The sequence below is a fragment of the Pecten maximus genome, chromosome 10, assembly GCF_902652985.1.
Source record: "Pecten maximus chromosome 10, xPecMax1.1, whole genome shotgun sequence".
NCBI lineage: Eukaryota > Metazoa > Mollusca > Bivalvia > Pectinida > Pectinidae > Pecten > Pecten maximus.
In genome coordinates, this window is record NC_047024.1 from 27,381,314 (window position 1) to 27,400,996 (window position 19,683).

General features: G+C 38.1%; 1 protein-coding gene across 1 annotated transcript in view; it reads right to left on the bottom strand.

Moving 5' to 3' along the window:
• Positions 1–19,683, bottom strand: part of LOC117335786 — a 38,965-nt gene continuing 19,282 nt past the window's right edge. The window contains exons 2-6 of the mRNA XM_033895974.1: positions 10,563–11,478; positions 5,118–5,200; positions 4,302–4,436; positions 3,597–3,822; positions 1–3,085 (exon numbers count right to left, since the gene is read on the bottom strand). Coding sequence (XP_033751865.1) covers positions 2,736–3,085; positions 3,597–3,822; positions 4,302–4,436; positions 5,118–5,200; positions 10,563–11,478 — 1,710 coding nt within the window. The 3' untranslated portion in view covers positions 1–2,735. The remainder of the gene's footprint in view (positions 3,086–3,596; positions 3,823–4,301; positions 4,437–5,117; positions 5,201–10,562; positions 11,479–19,683) is intronic.

The following is a 19,683-nucleotide window of genomic DNA, read 5'->3' on the forward strand; positions in this document are numbered from 1 at the left end:
TTGTGAATTTCGATCTTTTTATTTTTTCCACATTTCATAAACATGTTCAAAACCTTGTACGAATTAGAATGTTCATGTATGCACCAATTGTATTGATCGGCGATTGTATCGCGGACACATGTTAATTGAAGGATACAAAATAATACAACCATTTAAGGTTATATGCTACATATGCGTTTCTTTACAAAAGAGTTCCACAATAACGGAGGAATAAAAAAAAACCATCAAAAACATTTTTTAAATAATGATTTGCATTTTGTTACCTAGTTTATGACACAATTGAATCATTTACTTTAGAAATATCCATATCAAACATAATAAACTAATTACTAATTAAAAGTTTTCAAGGAAGGAAACCTCAAAACGATCACATTTATCCTGTGGACTGAAACACATTCAATAATAGCGCCATGTTTTAATTTTCAGTCTGACCCCGGGGATTCGGAATACGAATAATAATGATAATGATAATAAAAACATGCTGATAAAATTGCTGACAACTCTTATAGTTCACAGCTGTGTTTGATAGTATCCGGAGCGAAAAGTTAAAGCGATCACGGAAAAAAGGATTTGAACACGAAATTTCGATTCTCGAATTCGAGGTTAACTTTAATTTTACATGTCAATGGCATTTCAACGGAATTTTCGGATGATGGCGTCATAATTTAAAACAACTTTTAATTGCAACGTCATAATCAAACTGCCCGAAAAAATGCAATTAATGAGAGCAGGCATGGGCTTATCCCGTGCAGGAAATGACGTCACAATAACATTTTTTACATACAATTGTAACATGGTTGCAAGAAGAGTTTACTTCAAATTAAACATTTGTAGTTCAATCAAAGTCTAGATAAATGTATTCTTTGGCTTTTCAGAGCGTTCTGTTTGATGACGTCACAAACATCGTTCCAATGTCTACTACACGTGCAATAACTGACGTGATTCAAACAAATCTGGCAGTTCAACAAAAACAACAAAGCGAGATAATGAATCCTCATTAATAGACAAAAGCTCTGTATACACAACTCTATACAAAACCAATAAATTAAGCAAGCAATTCCTTCAAACATAAGTTAAAGAGTCGCACAAACAACTGACTAGTTAGTTTAATCCACAAATCACTGCGGCCTCACGCACTGTGACGTCACACAATCCGCGGGTAGAGTGAAATGTTTATATATTTCATATTATCGTTACTTCCGGTTATTTTTTCCGGTTGTCTCTCACTCTTTTAGAGTCCATGTTTCGTTTAAACTCCCATACTACATCTATCAAACACATTCATTTCCACTTCAATTTTAATAAAACGCCACTTTTCATTATATTTTATTTATTATATTGTAGCAAGTGTCATTATTGCACTAACGTTCTAGTATATATACATATATACATTATTTACACATTTCAGTGTTTACGATTTGAGCGGTGACAATACATTCAAGAGCGACCAAAAAATACTTATGAAGCAGAATACTTACTGTCCTAAACGGTTGTAGAGCGAAATGACTAATCAATATCTAATTGAAATCTGTGGCAACGGAATTTATCTTTATTTATTTTTCTTCGTGGTCAGACCTTTGTACCGAGTGTAGAATTTCAGGTTGACCTCTGTTGATCTGCTTGTTCACAAATTAGGATTGTTTAATGAAATTTTTAACAACATCTGCAACCTAGTCTTCCCTATAATGGAAGTCCAAATCAGATCTATTTATGCGTCGTTCATGGTCAATGAAACGTTTGTATCGAACACATGATTTCTGATGACAATAGGAACTTAACGCTTCATGAACTTGGAAAATGAGTTAAGCTATGATAAACTTGTAATTTAAAAAACTCTAATCTAAAGATAGTCTCTAAAATAACAATGACCACAAACGAAGTGACATTTTTTCTCTGTCTCTTTGACACGATATATACGTCGTGTTGTATTCAAACCTGTTGACAACTTGACAGGCATAATACACCACTGCAGACAGTCTATCAACACTAGGTTTCATATTATGCAATAAAAACGATAGAATAATAAATTAAAATGCTAAATAAGACACTTAATTGTGGACTTTGCTGATCCTCATACACAGGGACTTGACACAAATTTCACAGCCCATGTATGTGTAAGTAGCTTGAAATGCACATACAGCTTGTGTGATAAGGAAGTTTGGCCAAATCCCTGTGTTCTATACCTTTTCACAACCAGTGACTAATACCGCCTGTTATATATACATTATTTCGTCCGATTTGAGCACTTCAATGGGCACATTTCCTAATAGCACTTTATAATGCGAAAGTTTGTATATCAAACAATAATCCAATTGTATTAACACTGGAACACAGGGGCTAGACAAAATTTACACAGAAAAAAGACGATATAACTACAATCTTTGTGTTTGCTGCATTCAGTGTCTTACCCCTGTGTTATAGATCACTTATCGATTACACATACATTTATCATTTTCGTTGTCCGTTGTTCGTTTCTGTTTTTAGTTTATTAAAAAAATGTCCCAACAGTCAAATCACTGTCTCAGTGGTACTTTGTAATGAAAGTCATATTTTGTATTGACGTATTATCTGACTTGATAGGGACATCGAAAATTTATACATAAATCGATGACATCACTATGAAGTTTAATGCTTTCTATGGTAATCTGTCAGCTTCTCCGCGAAACACATAACATGATGACGCGTTAACACAAAATTCATAAGTCATCAAAATTATGCACACCAACACACCTTCATCAATCCTCATTCGAATCACATTCATCTTTTTCTGGCATGTTGTTCTCTTGGGAATTATTTGTAAGCATCGGCGACGATTCGGAATCCTCCTCATCTTCGTCCTCTTCAATGATTACATTTGGGTCTTGCATCATTGTCTCCCCTTGGTGATGATTAACTTCGACAGGTGGCGTGTCTGATGGACCGACGTCGGCGCCGCTGTCGGAGTCGTCTAAACGAGGTATGGATTCATTGTGTTCATGGATCAACCCTTCACGGCTCTTCCGGAGCAAACCGAGGATCTCCTCATCTTTAGTTCCAAATTCATCATCCGTTGTCTCATCAATGAACCTTATTCTGTCGATATTGTCTGAAACAGTAAATATAAAGCCATTTTTATACATTCACACATCCATTGGTTTAGGTCTCTGGTAAAAGGGTTCGTTTAATAGGTGTGGTTGGGTGACACAGTGGTAACTATGTGAAAATGTATGGGGTCACCTGACCGACCACGTGGGTTTTCTCCTGGTACTCCGGTTTCCTCCCACAGTAAGACACCTCCCGTTTCACTCCGAGCCAACAAGAGTGATTAATATGAGATGGTATAACTTGATTTGCAATTCTTGTACATTTGATACGAATATTATTTTGTCTGCGTGGACACATATATGCTACTGTAAATCAGAATCACAGAATCACAGTCTTCGTGTTGGAAAGTTCGATTTAGCTTATTGATGACACTTATTCGTCGTAAAACACGTTTATCATATCAAAAATAAGGAAATTCTAGAATTAATTTTCTAAATACTGATTTTATGTGTTATTTTCGGAAATTCAAATATATTTGAAGTAATAGCCCATTGGCTAATCTAGAAACTTACCGTTTTGAGGCTCTGGGTCTTTGCTTTTCCGTTTCTTGTCTGGAACGGCATATAAGTCCTCCACTTGTTTTGGAGTTATGCGCTCTTGTTTTACCGACCTTTCCCCAGGGTTGTGTGTTGTGTCCTTGTCTATATCATCATAAATACCATCGCGTTCCTCGTCCCGGTACTCGATAGCGATAGGGACGGCAGAGTTACTATTCCAAGACCCGTTCTTGTCCACCTTCTGTAAACAAGATCAACTTGAATTAAAGTTTTATTCAAAATTAACATCAAGACTCTGTTTCATCTTCGTTAATTAATTTTGAACAATTCTTAACTAAATGTGTATTGAAAGAGTTATTGAATGTAAGTGTGGAGCAAGCTAGATATATGCATTGCTAAGGAAACATTTCAGCTAGCGGATTTCCTTAAGTTCAGGAATATTGATGAAACTAGTTTCCGATTATGACGCAGTGTTACACAGTTCTGGGGATTTACACCTTAACTTCGAAACTATTATATATTTTTTAAACTCACATACTTTTCCTTATCTCAATCTTGTTCCAGCAAAGTGATATTGCAGACATCATGATTACGTTTTAATGATAAATATTGTACCAATCTGTCAAGGTTGTCGATTAACTCTGATGTAAACGTAAAGGTTACTGAGTCAAGGTGACTAATAAGAAAGGGAAGCTTTAAGTTGAGTAACATCAGACGTACCTTCATCACCTTGAACGTCTCTCGCGACCGGCGGCAACGAACGCTGACGATGAATCCGAGGATGAAGAAAACAAAGGCGGCTGTTATAGCTATAGCTACTACCACTCCAACAGTCACCTTACTGTCATCTTCTGTCTGTAACACAGAAACAAAACTCTTAACAGAAACTGGGGTCAGGGACGTGTTAAAGAAACACGGGGTCAGGGAACGAGTCATAGTCACAGAAACAAAGCGCCAGGAACGAGTAAAAACAGGGAACAAGAGTCAGGAACGGATAAAAAACACAGGGTCAGGAAATGAGTCATAATCACAGAAACACAGGGACAGGTAACGATTCACATACAGAAATACAGGGTCAGGAACGGGTAAAAAACATAGGGTCAGGAAACGAGTCATAGTCACAGAAACAAAGGGTTAGGGGAACGAATCACAGAAACAGAAAGGTAAGGGAGTCACAAAAAGCATAAAGGTCAGGAAGGAACCATAGGTCAGGGGACGAGTCACAAAAATACGGAGGTCAGGGGACGAGTCACAGAAATATAGAGGTCAGGGGATGAGTCACAGAAATATAGAGGTCAGGGGACAAGTCATAGAAACAAGGATGTCAGGGAACGAGTCAAAGAGAAACCAGGAGATCAGGGGAGGAGTAAAGGAAAGACAGGGTAAGGGAGGAAACACATTAACACAAAGACCAGAAGGAACAACAGAAACTCAGTCAGTTTCTTGCGTTTTTGTGTTTGGATACACTAATGGATGGATAGAGCGGTTACTATAGTTACAGTGCTATAGACTAAATAAAGTATGAAAGTTACTTACATTGGGTGAACTTTGGGCTCCGACCTTTTGTTCCGCCGTGGGGACAGGTTTGTCCAGGAAATCATCAACATGGTGGTGGTGGACTATAACACAGATATCAGTTAATTAAACTCAATAAGGTTATATATAATATATAGATATCATCAATAGACAGTTGAATCCCAATACAATAATTAGGCGTACTCCCGACATGTTATTTGAATTTATAAGATTTTATTTTTATAAAATGTGTCGCTAGATTTTGCATTCAATGTGTCCTTATAATTTCCAAAAGTTTTGGTTTAAATTTCAAAAATATCTAAATATTGAATCGGCTCTGACATTATCACAGCACAAACACGGAATCAACTTTGACATCACTTCTGAATATTGAACCGATTGTGACGTCATTTCTGGATATTTAATAGGTTTTGACGTTATTTCTTAATATCTAATTCGACTGTGACTTCATCACTGAATATTCAATAAATATTGACATCCTCTCTAACAACTGAATCGAGTGTGACAATGAAATATCACTTGTAAGTACCGGAAGTAACAGCCAAGGCTGTCTGTGTGAAATAACAAGGAATACCTGATTATGTCCTTGAACAAGGTCAAGGTCAATGTACACATGTCAAGGTCAATGTACACAGGTCAATGTCAGTGTATGGGTATAGATACACTGATGAGAATGAAATAGAAAATATTGTTGTAAATTGTTTCGCTACATGTGCTGAACGTTTTGAAATATCATAATATCGGAATTTTCGTCGTTACACATAAAAATATGTTAACCATACAAATATATCAGTCAAACGAACGTAAATGATGTATAGTTACATTTATATCCTGACGAATATTCATATAAAAAGCAAATCATAATGAATCTAATATTATATGCAAAATGATGAATGTAAGCTAGCTAATTGTCTGTTAGGTCGCTTTCTACTTTTGGTATAAAACGGCACGCCATCTAGCGGTGAAACCCTTGACATACGAGTACCACAAAAAACTACACATCGAAAAAGGTGGTTAGTTTAATGTGAAACAACTCTTATAAAAGCCTCCTACATAATTTGATATTTAATAGTAAGGCAAAGGTAATTTATCAAGCGATTAGGCCGGGTCTCCTCGCCGTCAACTGTCAACGTAATTGTGGGAAAGTATTTCTGGTGCGACCTTGACCTTTGTACAGAGTGTTCTAGTCAAAACTAGGTGTCGCTAATTAACTGTCTGCGCCTGTGCACTGGATGCACTTGTACCGTGGAAACGGAGACTGTGCGGTGATACCATGAAACATTCACGTGTGAATTATCACAATGCACGTGCATCTCGCTTTGTTTTCGGTTCAATGACTGTAATCGTATCTGCTTCATTAACCAAAATTGGTTCCGATTCAGTGGCGAATCTGTGTATACCAGAAACAGGAGTACCTAGACATGACATGGTAAAATTAGGCCGATGTACTCCGGTACTTGAGCCTGTCTACAACATATGGAGATATTGCTACATTGGGAGCACTCGATTTACAGCTGTTTCAGAAAGAACTCTTTCCTTCAAAGGTAACACTAGCCAGCATGCTGAAATATAGGGTGTGGTCGCTTGTTTGTGTCTTCATTACTACAACCAGACTTGGATCTAACGAAGTCGAGTGTTTCAAACTCGGGACTCGCATTTCATTATAAGGTTTAAAACTAGAATGGTTACATATCCCTCAACTTACTAAAATAGAGTTTATTCAACATTAATATAAGCCGAAAGTGAATCCGATTCCCAACCACTACTTCGAAAAGAGCAATCCCCACCCCCATCAGTATAGGAGAAACTCATTTCGTATCCACCCTTCTTACATAACCCTCACACACCCCTTACAAATGTATGTATCCATCCTTCTTTCATAACCCTCACATCCCTTACGTATCCATCCTTCTTGCATAACCCTCACATCCCTTACATATCCACCCTTCTTACATAACCCTCACACCCTTACATATCCACCCTTCTTACATAACCCTCACATTCCTTATGTATCCACCCTTCTTACATAACCCTCACACCCTTACATATCCACCCTTCTTACATAACCCTCACATTACCCCTTACGTATCCACCCTTCTTACAAAACCCTCACTACCCCTTACGTATCCACCCTTCTTACATAACCCTCACACCCTTACATATCTACCCTTCTTACATAACCCTCACTACCCCTTACGTATCCACCCTTCTTACATAACCCTCACACCCCTTACGTATCCACCCTTCTTACATAACCCTCACACCCCTTACGTATCCACCCTTCTTACAAAACCCTCACACCCTTACGTATCCACCCTTCTTACATAACCCTCACACCCCTTACGTATCCACCCTTCTTACAAAACCCTCACATTCCTTATGTATCCACCCTTCTTACATAAACCTCACACCCTTACGTATCTACCCTTCTTACATAACCCTCACACTCTTAAATATCCACCCTTCTTACAAAACCCTCACTACCCCTTACGTATCCACCCTTCTTACATAACCCTCACACTCTTAAATATCCACCCTTCTTACATAACCCTCACACCCTTACATATCCACCCTTCTTACAAAACCCTTACACTCTTACGTATCCGCCCTTCTTACATAACCCTCACTACCCCTTACGTATCCACCCTTCTTACATAACACTCACTACCCCTTACGTATCCACCCTTCTTACAAAACCCTCACACCCTTACGTATCCACCCTTCTTACATAACCCTCACACCCTTACATATCCACCCTTCTTACAAAACCCTCACACTCTTACGCATCCACCCTTCTTATATAACACTCACACCCTTACGTATCCACCCTTCTTACAAAACCCTCACACCCTTACGTATCCACCCTTCTTATATAACACTCACACCCTTACATATCCACCCTTCTTACATAACCCTCACATCCCTTACGTATCCACCCTTCTTACATAACCCTCACTACCCTTACGTATCCACCCTTCTTACATAACCCTCACATTCCTTACATATCCACCCTTCTTATATAACCCTCACATCCCTTACGTATCCACCCTTCTTATATAACCCTCACACCCTTACATATCCACCCTTCTTACATAACCCTCACATCCCTTACGTATCCACCCTTCTTATATAACCCTCACATCCCTTACGTATCCACCCTTCTTATATAACCCTCACACCCTTACATATCCACCCTTCTTACATAACCCTCACACCCTTACGTATCCACCCTTCTTATATAACACTCACACCCTTACATATCCACCCTTCTTACATAACCCTCACATCCCTTACATATCCACCCTTCTTACATAACCCTCACACCCTTACGTATCCACCCTTCTTACATAACCCTCACATCCCTTACGTATCCACCCTTCTTATATAACCCTCACACCCCTTACGTATCCACCCTTCTTATATAACCCTCACACCCTTACATATCCACCCTTCTTACATAACCCTCACACCCCTTACGTATCCACCCTTCTTACATAACCCTCACATCCCTTACGTATCCACCCTTCTTATATAACCCTCACACCCTTACATATCCACCCTTCTTACATAACCCTCACATCCCTTACGTATCCATCCTTCTTACATAACCCTCACACCCCTTACGTATCCACCCTTCTTACATAACCCTCACATCCCTTACGTATCCACCCTTCTTATATAACACTCACACCCTTACATATCCACCCTTCTTACATAACCCTCACACCCTTACGTATCCACCCTTCTTACATAACCTCAACATCCCTTACGTAATCCACCCTTCTTATATAACCCTCACAACCCTTCCTATCCACCCTTCTTACATAACCCTCACATCCCTTACGTATCCGCCCTTCTTACATAACCCTCACACCCCTTACGTATCCACCCTTCTTACATAACCCTCACACCCCCTTACGTATCCACCCTTCTTACATAACCCTCACATCCCTTACGTATCCACCCTTCTTACATAACCCTCACATCCCTTACATATCCACCCTTCTTATATAACACTCACACCCTTACGTATCCACCCTTCTTATATAACACTCACACCCTTACGTATCCACCCTTCTTACATAACCCTCACATCCCTTACGTATCCACCCTTCTTACATAACCCTCACACCCCTTACGTATCCACCCTTCTTACATAACCCTCACACCCCTTACGTATCCACCCTTCTTACATAACCCTCACACCCTTACGTATCCACCCTTCTTACATAACCCTCACATCCCTTACATATCCACCCTTCTTATATAACACTCACACCCTTACGTATCCACCCTTCTTACATAACCCTCACTACCCTTACGTATCCACCCTTCTTACTAAACCCTCACACCCTTACATACCCACCCTTCTTACATAACACTCACACTCTTACGTATCCACCCTTCTTACATAACCCTCACTACCCCTTACGTATCCACCCTTCTTACATAACCCTCACTACCCCTTACGTATCCACCCTTCTTACATAACCCTCACTACCCTTACGTATCCACCCTTCTTACTAAACCCTCACACCCTTACATACCCACCCTTCTTACATAACACTCACACTCTTACGTATCCACCCTTCTTACATAACCCTCACTACCCCTTACATATCCACCCTTCTTACTAAACCCTCACATCCCTTACGTATCCACCCTTCTTATATAACACTCACACCCCTTACGTCCTTTACTATCCAGTTTACATAAAGCATTACCCGTTTCTTACACACTCCCTCTTTCCGCCATATTGGCCGTATCAATTTCCCTCGATAGTCCCTTCTCGCCAGTAATCAATATGCCTTTATTTACAGAACACTCTAAACGATTTATTTCCAAGTCCATTCATTATTTGGTAATCGTGTAAAGAACATCCCAAGTCACTGACTGGATTACGGGTGTAAAGGTTATCTTAAGTTTTCTCGACGTTTCTTTAGTGCAATATCTTGCAGACAAGCCCCTTTATTCATTATTGTTGGGTGAGACCGCGACCTGGTAGCGAGTACTTTATTTAAAAAGGGAGTGTTGGTGGGTACCTAAATATAGGTTATTGCCAGGTACAAGTACATCTGTATTTTGATGTCGTTAAGTTTGTAATGGACTAACAAATGTATAGTTCAGCGAGTGTTGGAAATAAAATAGTACAATTGTTAACTTGTGAAGCTAGCGTTTCTGAGAAAATCTGGTATATTCGATAAAAAGTATGAAGCGGGCGCTTTTGAGGGAAGAGTTCGTTTATGGACCACATATTTCAAACAGCCCGGTCCAATTCGGTAAATATATCAAGGTAATTGGACCAGAGAAAATATCAGCCTATCTGGGAATGCCCTCGATAAGAATTGGTGCGGTAGAGTATAAAGATATAAATAACCCTGTACATAGTGTAAAAAGTGTTGCGTGAGTAATGACGTCATATCGATGACGTCATATGGACTTTACCTCTGTTGTGTTTGTTCCGTGGGGCAGCCGTATATAGTACATAGTTCTTGTCGTTCGGATCGATTCCATTAGTTGACGTTAACTCGACTTCCGTTTCCGGTTGTACAACGATACCTTCACCAATACGTATAGATCCTACTGTGGTGATATCCGGTGTCCCTGTAATTCGAACAAAATATGGTTTTGTCGATTCAGCTGTTGTCGTGGAAGTCGTTGTTGTCACCGGACTGAAGTCATCGGATCCACCATCGTCTGGTAGTTTGTCATTTTTCGTGGTCGTAGTTTGAAACTGATGAGTGATATTTCGATCTATTTCCTCACTTTTTTCATCTTTCTTTGTGGTAATAACAGTCGTGGAATCCATTTCTACGTTTGGTTCTTCCTCTTCACCGATATTTAATTCTACCTCTTCACCGCTTCCTTCGTTTTCGTCGATTTTTATGATATGTGTGACATTCAACATATCATCGGTACTATCTAACACTGCTTGAAACTCCGCACCTAGATCAATTCCATCGCCCCCATCCGCTGACCCCTCCATATCCGGTAACACAAGAGTATCCCCGTGGTCCGGTTCCGGCAGAATGAAACTCTGGTCGGCCGCGGCGGCTTCGAGACATTGCTTCCGGTAGGAAGGCAGAGCCGGGTCCTTCACCGACAAACACGATTCGCACACGGTATCAGCGTACCTGCTACATGACGTCATCACAAAGTAACCGTCACCACACGTAGAACAGGTGGTGCATTTTTCATGTAGATTAAGATCGGAGGTATAACTACCTTCCGGACAAGCGGCACATATAGTGTCATGATTATCGTTACATTTTAGGATAGCATAATATCCGGATTTACACCTCCGGCAGTTTTGTTGTTTGTCTGCTTCCGCTTCCGGTTCATCATCGCACAATACTACTACCTGAAACAGAAAGAGCGCAAATGTATAAATAAATGGACTAAGATGACATTAAATAATTCAATTTTCCATGTGTTATGGCATACATTAGTTTGATTTCTATATGTTCAATGTTTATTTCACTTGAAGCCTTGCGGCTAATAAGCGTACAATTATAACAACATAAACATTTGTCAATAATAATAAATACTACTAATATATTCTACAATATACTATACAATTGTTCATGATATTTTATCTATGGTTTTAATATCTACAGCGTAAATATATTCTTTTCTAAAAGATGAGTTTGAAATTTAAATTTAATTTCCCTCCGCAACTGACAACTTCCATCACGACGAGTTTAATTAAGCATACTTCCTGATAGTAATTTGTTTTATAGCCTGTATCTATATTCATTCCTAACTACGTTTGTTATTCAAATTTCTATCAATGAGTAGATCGTTAAATAGACATATACACATCGAAATTGATTGATTACAATGTCCCGAAATTGTCATTGAATATCATCGACCCTCGCTATTTCCGTCCTCACATGACCCCGACTGGCGCGAGGACGTTCAAACAAAACAAACAAATCTCGCCAATTAACGTTATACCGTCAAGTAGATATGTATGGTTTAATATCACGGAGCATTGAAATATATGTACGATATATATCAGCTTGGCATTTAACGATAGGCATGTGGCTGTCATGCAGAGGCCCTAATATATGTCTGTACACCACCGACAGCACGAGCCATCATACTATACGGAAACTCTCGGCAGTTGGTGTGTGTTTGAACAAGAATAAATGATTGATATCAACAAGCCGTGTTCATTTCCATATCGCTTTAGTGCGACACTACACTTTACACGTTATCTTGTGTATCATAATGCGTGTCAATGATCTATCTTTACCTTGTGCCAACAAGATCATAAAAATCATGTTGATTTTTTTTATTAAGATTAATATTTTTTCATTCTCCTTACCAGTTCCAATTATCTCGCTCGACTTCCTTACAGAAGAAAACATGCAACTGGTAAGTCGGGAGGCGAGAACATGCCTGTTTTTATTTAGTCTCGTGAGGGATTTCGTTTCTTTAAGTGATGTATGGCTAAGTCTTTGTCATTACAATGCATATGCCCATCCTCTTTCGATAAACCCAGAGTATCATTCGCAACATCTGGTCAATGTCGTCAAGCATCATAATCAAACCTTGACGGAATTGGACGAGATGTTCCGATTGTACAAATGATAATTTAATGTCAACTAGCAGCGGTATAAGTCTATTGCTTGGCACAATACAGCAAATAAAAACTCAAAAATAAACATCGAAGTTTTTATTTGCCATTGAATTAATGAAAGGTGACCGTAACACGTGTCACAAATTGAACCAATGTCGATGATGAATCGTCAGTGAATTCACAGTGTTTAACAGTCTAGATCTGATATACAAACACATCTGTTCTGTGTTAAAGGCACATTGTTTTGGCGTTTCAAGTCATCCGATGATCAGATTCCCTAATATCTTGAGGGGGTTTGAACTTTCTTCAATGCGGAAGTGACGTGACACATAGTTTGATGTGACGTCACGATAGTTTGATTGGGACCGTCTTATCGGTTTTCTTTAGCCTTGCTCTGGGCAGAAAATAAGGGTGTGCTATATTGGAGTAATTTGTAACTACCTGGTACTAACTGGACACACTAATGTGGTCAATAGATAAAATCTCTCTACTCGACCACTACATTAAGTGTAAATCACACCTTTGGAGAAACAGTGAAAGAGAGAGAGTTGGAATTTACTGAGAAAAACTTAATGTGGCTCCAAAATATTCATTAGAAAGCAATTCTCAATTACATCTAAAAAGACGAAGTTCAAACGCAGTATTCGTTAAAGGAGATGTCAGTCGTCGCCAGTCTCTGTAATAATACATTAATTATGAGTAGCATGCCCTATTGATTTAAAATCTCGTTGAAAATGACATTTTTTCAGCTAGTAAATGTTTATCAATTGTTATAAAATAACTAATGACAGGAGCAATTTTTGTGCAAAACATGCATTACATGCATAATGCAGACAAACTTATTTTATCAGTATTTGTCAAGCATTGCATTATACACCTATTCAGTGTTATATAAACCAGTATTTCCTTTGCTACCAGCAATCGGAAATGTGTTTTAAACTCACAGGGATTTCACAGCCAACACCACGGTCCCTTTTTTATCCGGATGTTAGGTACCACGATTCCAAGTGTTTCAACTTTGACGAATCAACCAAGCGTCTTATTGAGACAGACTACATAGATAAAATTCCAAACTGGATGAAGGTCCATCTTCCGGAGTTCGAATGCCTGTTCATTGATTTACATTGTCTTACTTGTATTTTATGACGTTGACTTATAATATGCAAGATATTAACTATTAGCCCTACCCGGAGACAAGTTGGGAGATCAATATAATCTAATGAATCAATTTGTTACCAGTCGATTAGCATAAGTTTCCATTAAAAACTCACAATCCCGATGTCAGGTGTTTCATTCACAGTTTATTTTGTTATATTATCTTCTTTTTTTAACATTTTCAGTGTATTTAAGTCGTTGAAATATATTTTACGGAACTGCAAGCCTTCAGTCATAACCATGTTTTATTCATTATTTCTTTATTTATTTCTTTTATTGTTTTTCTATTTATCTATTTATTTTAGTAAAATACAGAATATTCATCAATTACATGACGAGGACGTTAGGATATACAGATGTCATGTGACTGGTCTTCGTAATATCGCGATGACTCACATTGAGTGATGTGCTTCCCTCAACAAGGCCGGATTGTTGTAGAACATAACTTATATGTCGGTTCGTTTAGTCTAGTGTCCATTACATATGTACTTTCAACTGTCTGACAGACAAGATATCAGGTAATTTACGTGTTTACCTGTCACAAACACAGGGACATGTTACCAAATCTAGCTTTATTTGTCACAAACACAGAAACATGTTACCAAATCTAGCTCCAAGCTGACCACAATCAATTTTATCACCTCTTACCTGGAATCAATGACATTGATATAGGTATCTCTGTCACAGTCACAGGAACTTTGTAACTAAATTTACCTTTATAACCTTGGCCTTTGTCATAGACACTTGACCTTGTAATCGAGGTTAACATCAATACTTTACGGTTATTCTTGACATCTCTCCAAAAGAAGGATCCCTAATTCACAGTTACACAATTCGTCGATAAGTTTATTGATTAATCATCACCATCAGAGTCCTACATCGTTAATGTAAGGAACAATTATTCTGGGGAGGGACTGCAAAGGCACGGCCAGAAGTTATATTCAATATAAACTTGGTTAACATAGTTACACAGTGTTCTTGCTTGATGTTGTTGACATAAAATGTATGACATTCACAGGCACATAATTGACATTGAAATTGACCTTCATTGAAATAAGACTGTGACGTTACTAGACGCTTTACGAATTAGAGAAAGAACAGACATAGTCGTCAGTAAACTCAGTAATGTATTCAGCACTCATTTTAAATCGAGATGATTAGCATAATATTGCATACAATAGGTAATTATAATCAAATTTCCAGTGTATATATGATATACATGTACTTAACAAGCGTTTGTGTAGCGCCTACCAATCCATAATTAATAAATCTTCCTTCTAACATATGTAGAATGGTATCGAATACATGAAAGTAATTTCGAAATATGAGTTTTACGTTTACATATACATGTATGTATATTAACTTTCTCCGTGCATCGCATAATTGTTAACATAATTGTTACTCATATCTTATACACACAGGGACTTAGTATGAATTTCCAACCAACAGCACATATGTATGTATTACATATACATTAATACGTGTAGAACCCTGTGTTGGAAACAGAGCTCTCAATCCTCAAATATTTATAAATAAGACATTTTCTTTTAAGCTTAGGCCATCTAACAGCACCAGGAGGTAATACATATGTGTTTGTTGGGAAATGCGGGACGGTTGAGGTGGTGCACGTGTGTTTATTTGGAAGGGCAGAGGCGGTGGATGTGGCCACGTGTGTTTGTTGGACGGGGCGGGGCGGGGCGGGCGGGGCGGGCGGGGCGGGGCGGTAATGCACGTGTGTTTTAGGAGGGGCGGGGCGTTGGGGGCAATGCACGTGTGTTTGTTAGGAGAGGGCAGGGACGATGGAGGTTGTGCACGTGTGTTTGTTTGGAGTGGTTTAATACGATATCTCAAAATCGTTGATATCACGAAGCTGTTAAGATCTTGAATTATCTTTTTTCTTTCTTTTGTTCTGGGCCAGTTTAATGTTAATTATCATGTTATTTTAATGATCTCTTTGTAGTCTCCACATTTTAAGCGATTCTAGAGAAAAATAAAACCTACAAGCTCATACACATCCCAACGTCATTCAATAGAGTATTACGTGGACAAGAAAATACTGTTTCATCTCCAAAATAAACAAAAAATAGATTTCCAAATTTGAACTTCTACATTCATGTATTATAATAATTGTCGAACCAACAGAAGGGAAAGGTCAGGGTTATTTTCTCGTAACATGGTCTGACAGTTGCAGAATAATTCATAGTGACCCACTCTACGCATAGACCAGTTCATCAGAGACCATGTGCAAAGATCGAAATCGAATAATGCGATATGCGCGGTAAATATAACAAACCGTTAATACTAAATTAATTAACCGTCTAAATAACTTTGGGCGCGAGATAACTTTCGCGGAATAAATTCGCTAACTAGTACGCTATCATGCCAGATAATTTTTCCAGTATATATGTCATATACACACCTGTAATGCTATTTATCATCTCAATGATTAAAACAACACATTATTAATGTTTAATATATCAAAATACATTCAACCATGTCGGCTATGTTACAACACTTTTGATTGGTTAATGAACATGTTGGCTTTGTTACAACACTTTTGATTGGTTAATGAACATGCACAGGGCTGACATAGAGGCGGAAGTACTTTTTCATATAGGGTAGATAGATATTGTAATTAACATATTATTATTTTGCTATTTTCATTGTAAAATTAAATGGATAACTCGGGTTGAAAAATGCTGAACAATCGTAATTTCCTGTGAACTTGGCGCATGTACGTACACTGTATATATGAATCAGGGGTTGGGGATTTGTGTCCTCATGCTCACTCACATAATCACGTTCCAATGCTCACTCACATAATCATGTTACAATGCTCGCTCACATAACCATGTTCCAATGCTCGCTCACATAATCATGATCCAATGCTCACTCACATAATCATGATCCAATGCTCGCTCACATAACCATGTTCCAATGCTCACTCACATAACCATGTTCCAATGCTCGCTCACATAACCATGTTCCAATGCTCGCTCACGTAAACATGATCCAATGCTCACTCACATAACCATGATCCAATGCTCACTCACGTAAACATGATCCAATGTTCGCTCACATAACCATGTTCCAATGCTCGCTCACGTAAACATGATCCAATGCTCACTCACATAACCATGATCCAATGCTCACTCACGTAAACATGATCCAATGTTCACTCACATAATTATTTTGATTTGCTATCGCCCACGTTCCTTGCGCAAGAGGACCCCAATGCACACTGGGATGGATTGATATTGATTAGTTTCGTAAATCGAAATAACGTTATTGAATTCCAATACTGTATTTCACGTTAACACAGAACAATAAATGTTATCTCCCTAAAAATGACCTCAATATGTAATCCATTCATAGTGATTTGTCGTTAGAAATCCAATACTCGTAATACCCATTTTCGTTCTCCATTAATATGTACTCAGAGTGATATAATGTATACCTTTTATGGGAATTTAATGTTAAAAAACGTGTTAAATTTTCTAATGTAAAATGTCATCCTCTTAGACAAGCGAAGTCAGAAAGAGATGTATACGACTACTGTGTACAAAAACGATTTGGATGGCATTGAGGTAACTAGGGTAAAGACTGACATGGCCCCTCCCATGTCCAATGTACTCAAAAATATGAGTCTGTCCCTTATACTAGAAGGAGAAGATTGCTGTACCCGCTCCTCCCAACCCCAACAACTTAGCTGCATGGTATTACCTGGTATTACTGAATAATTCCAGTATACCAAAACGTATTTTGGAAGGCTTGATAATCGCCCTTCAAGATTTAAATAAATATATAAAATTTAAATTAAAAAATAAATAAGAAATAAATACATGTAAATAAATAAATAAATAACGAAACCAAACAAACCAATTATATCAATATATCTTCTGAATAAGACATCAATATTAGTCATTGTTACAATGTGTTTTGTATTGTTACTGATGGAAGCTGCTTGTGTGATATAGGCCACATTTCACGTGCACATATATATGTATATAGTATATATGCTCTAAACAGAAGGCCACACGCGCAAAGTTAATGGTTCGATGACTGTTTAGGTTGGACAGTTTTAACTGACCTGAACGGGTAAGTCCGATAAGATCTCCAAAAGCGGGCTTTGACCTTTCGATACATATGGTATTGGTCGAGTAAGATATCCATATGCATCATACATATCTTGCAAATTAACTTCAAAACATGCTCGCTCATGGAATCCCTGATACTCACAGTATCAAAGGATAAGTGGAATGTTATAGGGGCTGATAAAGTAAGGTTTTGACCCGACAAGATAAATTATCATCTTGATATTTTCCTTAAAGTCCGAAATCTTACAAAACATCACGTAGATTTTACTTCCGAAAAGACATTAATCCCGTGTGGAGCTAGAGTGTGGAATCTGATACTGGATTTCCTAAAGTGGGGTCTTGACCAATTTTTAGTTTAGTCCGAAATCCAACATATCTTCAAAAACATGCTCGTTTATAACCGTGTCAGAATCAGCGGTTCGGGGTGAGGATAAGTTCGGGACCTCTCGTCGGCACGTTGATTCGTAATTTACCACCAACAGGAAAACCATCGAAAAGATAAGATCGTGAATATCACAGACAATATGTGCGTGATATATAGGTATTGCTCGTGAGAGGATACTGACCAGTACTGACCACGACAACTTTGATATCTGACAGACCCTTAAGGATAGGAAATACATACGATAACGCCAATTACAACAATGTATAGACTAGAGTAGTTTATAATACGAGGATATGATTTGTCGATGTATGTCTAATACGAGGGATACGATTGGTCGATGTATGTCTAATACGAGGGATACGATTGGTCGATGTCTGTTAAGATACAATCCTTCTATTTTTCATCTAGAATAGACTCAAGCGAGATAAAAAAAAATCTCGTGATGAAAATCAGGTAAATAAAATGTCAACCAATACACACCTGAACAAGATAATTTAATTAAATACTTGTTTCAGCGAATCCACTTCTTTTTCGCTTATACATGTACCTCACAACAAGACTTATCAAAATGTTGTTGTTTTAACTTAAATATATAGCAACACAAATGACGAAGGAAGACAACTTTTTGACTCTTGCCCTGACCGGGCCTCGAACTCACGATCTACGGCACCCAATCGCCTAGCCAGAAATACCCCCAGCTTATGATACATTGTGCTAATAAATAGATATATAACTTAGCAACACAAATGACGAAGGCAGACAACTTTTTGACTCGTGCCCTGACCGGGCCTCGAACTCACGATCTACGGCACCCAATCGCTATACAAATGGATGTGGCACAAGTTATACAGCTTATATAAAGCCCTTATACAATGCAATTATACTTAAATTTAACAATGCATGAATACATTCGAGGAAGGTTTATAAGTCATTGGATCAACGATATTCATGTGAAATATATGAATTAATTTGGAAAATACTTCCTATTGTCTTGCTTTCTCAATCAAAATAGTAATTAAAGAGCTATTGACGATTGTTTATCACCAACATATTAAGCTCGTATTGATGATAATTACCTGCCGATTTTCATAATACAAAATTCGCATTTAATATTCAAGATAAAAGAAAGTTTCATGTTTTTTTGGTTATATCAATTAAAACAGCCGATGATTTCTTGGGGGAATATCGCAGAACCTCTGCATTAACTTGGAAGGTTTGCAGTTCTTATTAGAAGATTCAGAATCAGATTCTTCAGAATCTTATTAGGAAAATTTTCACGAACAGATTCCGTACCATAGGCATTGATTTTGACACGTGTATGTTTTGGGTAAACATAGCTGATGG